Source organism: Phalacrocorax carbo, chromosome 3, assembly GCF_963921805.1.
Source record: "Phalacrocorax carbo chromosome 3, bPhaCar2.1, whole genome shotgun sequence".
NCBI lineage: Eukaryota > Metazoa > Chordata > Aves > Suliformes > Phalacrocoracidae > Phalacrocorax > Phalacrocorax carbo.
The window spans coordinates 64,362,626-64,371,907 of NC_087515.1; the positions used below are offsets into that span (position 1 = coordinate 64,362,626).

General features: G+C 43.2%; 1 protein-coding gene across 2 annotated transcripts; it reads right to left on the reverse strand.

Annotated features, from left to right (window-relative positions):
* Positions 1 to 2,006: 2,006 nt before the first annotated feature.
* CCDC28A (coiled-coil domain containing 28A) lies at positions 2,007 to 9,038 on the reverse strand. Of its 2 annotated transcripts, none has more exons than XM_064447169.1 (6): positions 8,917 to 9,038; positions 7,977 to 8,170; positions 5,477 to 5,640; positions 4,368 to 4,522; positions 3,710 to 3,732; positions 2,007 to 2,789 (listed from the first exon to the last, which is right to left on the reverse strand). In XM_064447169.1, the coding sequence occupies exons 2-6, from the start codon at positions 8,141 to 8,143 to the stop codon at positions 2,735 to 2,737; spliced, it is 564 nt and encodes a 187-aa protein (XP_064303239.1). In that variant the 5' UTR covers positions 8,144 to 8,170; positions 8,917 to 9,038; the 3' UTR covers positions 2,007 to 2,734. The 2 variants fall into 2 exon arrangements, with proteins under 2 accessions (XP_064303239.1, XP_064303238.1); XM_064447168.1 differs by lacking the exon at positions 8,917 to 9,038 and adding an exon at positions 8,645 to 8,890.
* Between the last annotated feature and the right edge of the window lie 244 nt (positions 9,039 to 9,282).

Below are 9,282 nucleotides of genomic sequence, written 5' to 3' on the forward strand. Positions count from 1 at the left end.
GTCTGCCTTTAAGTCCTGAAAGGCTGCAATAAGGTCTCCCCGCAGCCTTCTCTTCTCCAGGCTGAACAACCCCAACTCTCTCAGCCTGTCCTCATAGGAGAGGTGCTCCAGCCCTTGCATCATTCTTGTGGCCCTCCTCTGGGCCTGCTCCAACAGGTCCATGTCCTTCTTGTGCTGAGGGCTCCAAGGCTGGGCGCAGCACTCCAGGTGGGATCCAACAAGCACGGAGTAGAGGGGCAGAATCGCCTCCCTCAACACGACAGACACATCTCTTCCAAATCCTCTAAGACATCTTCTGTTCCTATTAGTTTTTCTGCCTAATTTTTATTTTCTTTTTGGTTCACTGAGGTTCCACAGATGTCTCTTGGACTGAGGTAATCTAGATCAGTAGTGCAGGAAAGAGTTTCTTCTTTCAAACTCTGTATCCTTTTATCAGTATGAGTTTAGGCCAGGAAACACTCGTTGTTAATACACTTATCTCCATAAAGAACTCTTCAGAAAACAAGGTAACAGAAAAGGAGCTCATTTTATGCAGCACTTACATACTTTTATAATTACAAAAGACTGTCCACAAATACATTAGATTTTTTTCTTTTCCTGCAGGAGCCCAAAAGTGTGATAGTTTATTACCACCTCAAGAGAAGCTCAGCCTCTCAAAGATCTTGCTACAAATTTTTTTGTATGAATCAAAATGATGAGCATACATGGTTATTAGATTGTGTAAAGGACACAAATGTGTATCCAGGAGGAGATAAGAGAATTTTAATTCCATAATTACTTGCAATTGCCTGTGGGTTTAAGATGGTTGAAGAAAAAGGTGCTAATTATTGTATAATCCTGAACAGCTGCTGGAGAAAGGTATTTCAGTCTGTATCTCAGAGTATGTCTATGTGTGATGTACTTGCATAAACTGCTACAGACATTTAGACATCCAACAGACATCACATTGCTAAGTTATCTGAAATGTGTTTGAAGTCATAAGCCTAAGCAGAGTTAGGTGACAGAGCCCCAAACAGAGAAAGAATTCTTACTAGTAGAATAGCATAAGTTATGAAAACTACTCGTTAAAAGCATGTTTTGAGACCAGTACGCATTGCAGTGCTGCAATATATTGCATCGGCAAGTTGCTAGTGAGGGTACAGCTCACCGCCGGAACCTAGATGAGCTGCAACAATGCTGTTGTAAGAATGCAGCTCCACTGGTGACTTCTGCCACTTTTGCCAACTAACATCATGCCTTTACACACCGCGAGGCTAAACTGTGCTGCTCTTTTGTGTGATGTTCACAAGTCTGCAGGGGGAACAATGCCAGAACGCTGAGGGTGAGAAGCTGCTGTGCAGAAGAGGGTAATTGCCCAACTATTAGTTAGCGAGTCAGAGGAAAACCCCCTTGGCCCTAGAGAATCTCAACAATGAAGGAAATAAATCCTTGGGGTGTTCTTGTTCTTCACATGAAAAGCTCAGCTGGGATCCCCACTGGGTCCTTAATTGTTGAGATTTGCCTGGTAGGTGGGGCAGAGAATAATGGTGTTTGAGGCTGAATTTGCAGCCAGAGCACACTGTGGTGTTTAAATGGTGTCTCTGTCCGCAGCAGCAGCGTGCAGATGTGGCGCTACTTGTGATCCCAAAAGGAGCTGGAGCGAACAGAATCCACAACCACATCTTGTGGCTGAGGAAGCATCTTCTCCAGAGATGCCAAGCAACAGGCATCTTCTGTTCCCTGGCCACGTGCCTGCTTTGGGCTGATGGAAAACTTCACGCTTGAGTAGAAGGATAAAGATTTCATTCCGTGTGCAGTAAGTATGTACAATATAGAATCTGAATGCATTACCTAAAAAAAAAAAAGTAAATCTAGAACCAAAGGCAAGGTTTGATGGACCAGGATAGAAATTTTGGATCTAAAACCAGCCTGATATTACACTATACATAATCTTTTCTCTTGACTGTGAACACAAAGATGATACCAGTTAATACCAGACTATCTGTAACATAGGAATGACTACAAAATTGCATATACTGGGTTTATTGAACAGTTAACAGTTTATCCAATTTTGGAATTTCACAATACTTAATCAAATTATGTGGACACCTAGCATGCATGCTAGCTCTCATTTAGTGACACTTTATCATTATTCACAGTAATGAATAAAGTAAACTCTGCAACTGTTCTGACCATGCAAGAACTCGTGCCTTCTTAACACAGCCAAACAAATAGCAGCTTCTCTCAATGAAACATCATATATTTAAATTTTTTTACTTTATTAACAATAAATTAATCTATGGCATCACTTGATCAACAAAACACTAAAGATAGCGCGCAGATTGTCTACAGGCTGATCAGAAAGGCAACATCATCGCTACCTTCATAAAAACCGGGGAAATGCTCATGAACTTATATATATACATCACTTTCAGCCATTTGAACAACACTGAGTTGAAGAAATGCACTTCCAAGTTTCCCTCATCTCTCTTTTAAATAAGGCAATAATCAAAAGCAGTGTGTCACAACAACTTAAAACTCCAGATAAGGAGTTCTGAGATGGTACAGTGCTCAAAGAGGAATGTGCAAAAATCATCCCCTGGATTTGTACGTTGATTCTTCATTGTGTAAAATGGAAGAAAAAAACACCAAAAAACCCACCACCAAACAAAAAAACCCCGACAACTGTTCCAGATTGGACTGTCAAGAAAAAAGAAAAGCTTCTGGGAGATTCCAGATTGGCAAAGCTGTCCTTTCAGCCCGTGGTGCTATTTGGAATATCTTGAGCATCTGCTAAATGTAGTTTTTGGCTGAGGCAACCCATTAAGGAACAGCACTTTCACATACAGATAACGTATAAACAAGACAGCAGTGTTACAGGAAACTAGGCTTAGTCCTGTGATGGGTGTGCACCAGTCCAGCTTCAGTTCTATTCAGGCCTATGCTATTTCTCAACCAGTAGATTAATCTTCTCCGATGAGACTTAACCATTGCATACCTCCAAATTAGCTGGCAGATCGGGGGTGGGGGGGTGGCAGGTTATTTTATCACTATTATGTGATATTACCACAGTCACTTTTGTTCTTTATGAGACAGAGCCTTAAACAGCTTTCCACCGACACAGAGGATGTGTATACCAAGCATATATATATCAGAAGATATTCAGCTTTGCTGTCTTCTGGGTGGGCTCAGAGCACACATTTGTTCAATTAGCAAAGCTCTGCTGAAGTATTTGACTCAACCATAGTCTGACCCTAGAAATACAAAGTCAGGTCAGTCCACTCTTCAAAGTAAAATCAGTGATAAACAGCTGCATATATTTCTAGATAAAACTAAAAGGTAATAGGATTCACTTATAGATGGGCAGAACACTTCTGAATGCTGCTGAAGAAATGGGATTGTGTGTGTTTGTCCCAAATGCCTCAGCAAGAAGCGCACAGAAAGATCCTGCTTCTGATGGGCTTTGCCATCTACTGTCAACGCATTGTCTGAAGCGGAACATGCTACTTAAATAAGTCATTGTATGAAAAAACAGCCTGTAATTGAAAGTGTTAAGAGCTACTCACTGATGTGTTGGAATAACCTAAAAGCCATGCTGCACTGCAGTATTAATTTAAAAGAAAGGCCATTATTGAAATTATTTGGACTCCTGTAAAACCACTGGGGAAATACACTGTTGTTTGATTACAGTTAATTATTAATGCAAAAAGACATTTAGGGAAAAGGATACATAGATGAATTCAGTTCTTCTAGCTGCAAAATAAACACAGAAAGTATCAGAAATGCATGTGTTAGTCAAATCAGTGCAACAACTATGCTGCTATGATGACAAACTCATTAAAACAATGAAGGAAATCACTAATAGTTTGGGCTGAAATGTATGATTTTAGTACAAAAAGCAAAGCAAACCTGCACTGGATTCTACTCCAACACAGCTAAGTCCCAAATTAAGTTTAAATCTGCCAATCTCATGAAATTCAAAAATGGGTTTTTTTTGTTTTCTTTTATGGAAATACACTAGAGAAGGGGAAACTGAAAGTGTAGAATATACAGATTGTAACTCCTCATTACGTGTGGTCTTCCCCAGATGCAGGGGGACTGACCAAAGGGAAAATGGTCACAGTTCCCTGGTACATTGGCTGTCTGTGACCAGGCCAACATCCTCAGGCAGCTCATGGCTAGACTGCTCCACTCAGAACGAGCAGCAGCCTATAAAAAAAAAAAAAGGTGCCATGTTTTCTCAAAACCAAGACGAGGGTGGAGCTTATGTCTTGGTCCTTTACAGAACTATGTTCTCCACTGTAAATCACTGCCCACCCACTACCATTGTTTCCCTGAGCCAAGTTCTGTGGGCAAAGTTCCCCGCATTCTGCCTTCCCAGTACTCACATCTGAGAGCAGCCTATCCAGATTGGAGTCACTGGCTAGTTTTCGTTTATCTTCAGGGAGTTCTTCCAGCTCCCCATAGAGCTCCAGATTGAGGCGAGCAAGTTTCTCCTGCATACTCCGCACGTGCTCCATCTGCTCTATGGAGCATTCATTTCCTAAAAGGACAAGTGACAGCTTTATCTAAAGAAACCTGAGAGAGCAAATGAAGGTGCAAAGGTGCAGCTTTTTACATCAGAGGAGAGGAATTTAAACATCAAATCTACAAGTTAATTTGCTTTCTCAGTGATTTCTCCCTGTTTCGCCTCTGAAGTTTCCATCATCTTGTCTGGTGTTACGCTCTGCTGAACTGACGATAACTACCAAATGTACCAACATTTTTTTAGAAGATACGTGTTTTCTATACTCCTGAATTTCTCTCCAATGTTAAATATGGTCACAATAAACCTTCCTTCTAATTGTGATTAATCTTGGGGATTTCTTTCTTGTAACTGATGCTTTATATAATACCCATTTTTCCGGTTCTCTGGTAAAATCGGTGTGGAGTTACTGTGACATGCTAACCTAACGCTAAACTTGCAAAAGCACATATGCAGCTTTCTACTCAGTATGGGAAGAAAAGGAAGCAGAAGTGTCATGGTTTTTCTGAAACCTCCATCAACTGTGAAGTAGTAAGAACAGTATGATGCTAAGACAGAAGAGTAAGCTGGGTAAAATGCAGCTTGCGCTAGATTCCATAAAAGTTCTTATCAATAGTTTAAAGCATTAATACACAGCAAAATGACATGCTAAATACCGTTACTTCTTGTTATTCCTATACTATCATAAATAAGTGGCTTTAAACTTGTTATCTTAAATCCATAAGCCCACGTACTGCCTTTGGTAAGCCATGCTGGAAGAAGGAATGAAGAAATGGCATTTGAATAATCTCACACCAAAGACTTTACAGTAGGACTATAATTTACGAATCTAACAACATTAACGCTACTAATGACTTCATTTAATTCATTAAAGTAACTAATGAGTCTGTCCATACAGCACACTTGTTTGCAAATGTTAACATCGTATCATTACAAAAACAACTACTGTTTACAGACAATTCACGCACTTACCAAATGCTTGAAGTTTGCCAGAGTGGAAGTCGTTCAGGAGACTCAGAAGTCCCCTCTCCATTTCCTGGACATCTGATACATCTGTGAGAAAAGAATGCTGGATTGGTGCTGCTTGTGCCCCTTTTGCTTCACCTCCTGGAGGTTTAGCTTTCTCTTTTATTACACTGAAAAAAAAAAATTGAACAAAACAAAAAGATTATTTCCTGCTCTCACTGAGAATCTGAAAGGTAGGGTACATGTATATCTGCGCTTTGAAAATAAAATGGAAAACATAATACATATTTCAATCACTCTTTTTAAGTTAAAAAATGGATCGCCAGTTTGTCATAAGGATAAAGAACAACATCGCTATCTTGACAGTTTGATACCGCAAAATGGAGGATTCCAACAATCTGCTTTCCTTTGAATAGTGGCAAACATGAATAGAGCGCATGTACGCAATGCCATCTTAATCTAAAGAGGCCCACTACCCGACAAAGGCACATGGGGCATTACCTACATAAAATCACCCAAAAAGCATCTGCAAACTCTCTTTAAGCCAGAAGAGAAACGCCCTCAGCAATCATATGCTCCTGTTGTCAAAAACACCTATAGACTGCAACCAGTGTGGAAAACAACTCGTTATAACCTATCCAGGAAGGTGACCTTGCATCCAGATACATTTTCCTAGAGCTCCTTCTTCCCACCTTCAAATAACATCCCAATTTTGCAAAACTCACCATCAAAAGCAATCTCCCAGTCCTCTAACACACACCAAATGGAACTGGTCCAGGACTGAACAAAAGCTAAACATGCTAAAACTTCTCCACAGCCCCCTCTGCAACCAAACCATCAACATTCCTGGATCCACACATTCTTCTCTAGACATAAAATTTATTCGGAACACCATATGCCCATAGAAACTACACGAATGAAAATGAACAGCCATTATAAATCCAAACCAGCACGCAATCAATATGGAAGCTAAACACTCAGTTACCAGTAAGAAGTAGCATATTCCACCTGTGACCCAAAGACAGACAAGACAGAGTGCATGCTAACCTAATACAATTCAGATAGGAGGATGTCTTCATCCCTGATTTGCCCATCCACATGTGGGCACAGCCTTCCTCTCACACTGGCATGGCTGCTTCTGCAGCCTTCTGGTAAGTCTGTTCAGAATGGGATTCAGTGAAAAATTTCGAGCCTAAAAATTAAAATTCAGAATACTATGGGATATTTAAAAAAAAACATAGGCTAGTAAAGAGGCTTTATTTAATTAGCAAAGATGATAGTTTTTACAGCATAGTAAGCTCCACCTTTCCCTTGAATACCCCCATGCTCTGCAAGTCATAAATTGTCTCTTTCCTATGGGAAATAATCATTCTTTTTCCAGCCTAACAGCTTCTGTAGTCTATAAACATCATACAGACTACATAGTCTATATGCTGGAACAACTAACAGTCCCAACAGTTATCACATCCGGTTCAACTCACAGCAACACATCTCAATTTAGCTATTTCTGCTTCAATTTTAGACTTAAAGAGAGGTTTGCATGCCAGAAAGGTCACCGATTTTTTTCCACCTGTATCTGAAGTTTAATACAATATATTACCACTCCTAGGAAACTTATTTCATTAGATTCTTGTAGATGAAGTGAAAAGGAATTAAATTCTCCTACTCCACTACCGTAACAGCAGTTCATCCTCGCACTGTGATGTCAATTACCACTCCTGCTAGCAGAGTTGGAAAAATTGTCTGTATTATTGCTGCTGGGTAAGCTTCACTTCACAATTGAGCAAGAATGTCCTTTTCCAAAACTTAAAGCAAAAAGGACATTTTCTTTTCTAGCCAATATTGTGGACTACAAGAAATTAATTTCTAGTACGTTCCAGAGTAGTGTCAAGTCTTAATAAGCTACAGTCAGCTGCAGGCACTACCACTTTATAGCACATTGATATTTATTATTATTTCCCTCAAAAATAACAACACATTTTCCCTGAAAAAAAAAACCAAAATACAGGCAGAAATTCCAGTTCTAGCTCATCCTGTTCAATTGAAGTCCTTCATTTCCTGCCCCACTTGTGAGTTCCAACCTTGCAGTCATGTAATATTTCATTTGTTCCTCACAGCCATACATCTGGTACAGCTATCCCCCTGTACCTGCTATCCCCCACAGCACCCACATTTGATCACCCAGCTCTTCTCTTTCACAAGCCACACTGGGCTATCCCCTCTTCAGCTAAACTGTTATTGCTGCAAGTCGACAGCACTGAGTGACATTTTACAAAGCTCCCAGAGTTGTACCAAGCACCTCCTTTTTCTGTAAAATAACCATTATATTTCATTAAACACACAAATTGATTTGCTCAAACGGACATGTCATCAAAAATTTTCATTAGTCTGAAGCTCGCCCTTTTCATTTTGCCCCAGCCAGTCTAAATACCCTTTAGACCATCTGAGCACTGGCAGGTTTCTGGCTCTCACCTCCACTGAGCTTGCAATGTGCTCCCAAGCTTACCGTTTTAACTTTGGTTTCTGTACTGCAGGCTGTGGTGCAGGATTTGAAAAGGCTGTACTTTTACTGACGGGCACTGAGTTCTTCTTGGAGTTAGTAACCTGTGCAGGGTGACTGGTAGATGATTTGGGGCTCCTCCTCTTGATTTTCCTTTCTTCCATTCTTCCCATTTACTGCACTTAGACTAATTTCTTGCCCTCCAAAAGGAAGAAAAAAAAAAAAGTAGGAAACGTCCATTAAAACTGACATTTACAATAAAGGGAAGGGGAAAAACAGCTCAGAGTGCATGGAAATACAGCTTTATAGTTTCTTCAAAAATGGACAGTTACTCATTTCTTCAAACTAGAGTATCTAGCTTCCTGGAGAAGCTGCCCAGGCCTGCCTGATCGGCCAAACAAGCAGGAATTAAAATCTTCTGCGTCAGCTTCAGCCGACAGGTACCTCAGAACGATCTCAAGCTTTGCGTCCCGCGGATTACTGCGACAACACACCGTGACGGCTCAAGCCCACGCCATTCACGGCGCCAAGAAACGATGGTGCCATGAGGGTGCTGCGACTCACCCGCGCCGAACAGCCCCTCCAAGGGGCGCGGCCCTGTCAAAACCCAGTCGGTGCCGAGTTATTGCTGCTATTATATAAGGCAATGACGGGCGCTGCCCAGCAATACGTACGGGGCACTGCTGCTAATGCGTGTGCTGTTACGGGCGCCGCCGCTCCCCGCTCCGGGCCCGCCGCCGCCGCCGCCCAGCGTAACGGCCCCCGCTACATGTCATCATTCTACCAGCACGGAGACTCGTGATGACGACGCCCGGCCCGCTCCGGGAGGAGTACGGGAACCTTCCGGCCAGCCCCTCACCAGCCGCTCCTTCCCCGCGGCGAACGTTAAACGGCCGCCCCAGCGCAGGCCCCGCCCCCGTCCAGTCGCACCCCCGTCGCCCGCTACCTGTGAGGAGGCCCCGCCCCCCGGCGGGAGCCGCGCGCGGACCCCCGGCCCGCCCGGCCCTCGCCCCCTTCCGCGCGGAAACGGCAGGTCACATGACGGTAGCGTGGGGAGACCCCTACGAGGTGCATTGTGGGAGCCCCGCCCCGGGAGGGCAGGGCGACTACCATCCCCAGAACCCCGCGCAGCACGGGCGGTGCTGGGCGGGGCCGAACTCCCCCTGCGCATGCGTGAGGGCCCGGCTCCTCCTCCCCTTCCGTGCGCGCAGGGGCGGGGCCGAGGCGGGCGGAGCCAGAGCAGCTGTTAACGGCTGAAAGGGGCGGGGCCGCCGGCCACCTCCTGCTGCGCCCCGGGGCGGGGCGGGGCGGG

Excerpts from the sequence above, each read along its gene's own strand:
- CCDC28A (XM_064447169.1), bottom strand. The coding sequence starts at position 8,143 with ATGGGAAGAATGGAAGAAAGGAAAATCAAGAGGAGGAGCCCCAAATCA. Across the intron at positions 5,641-7,976 it reads CAGAAACCAAAGTTAAAACG|TGTAATAAAAGAGAAAGCTA; the intron begins GTAAGCTTGGGA and ends TTTTTTTTTCAG. Across the intron at positions 3,733-4,367 it reads TGGATAGGCTGCTCTCAGAT|CTAGAAGAACTGAATTCATC; the intron begins GTGAGTACTGGG and ends TTTATTTTGCAG.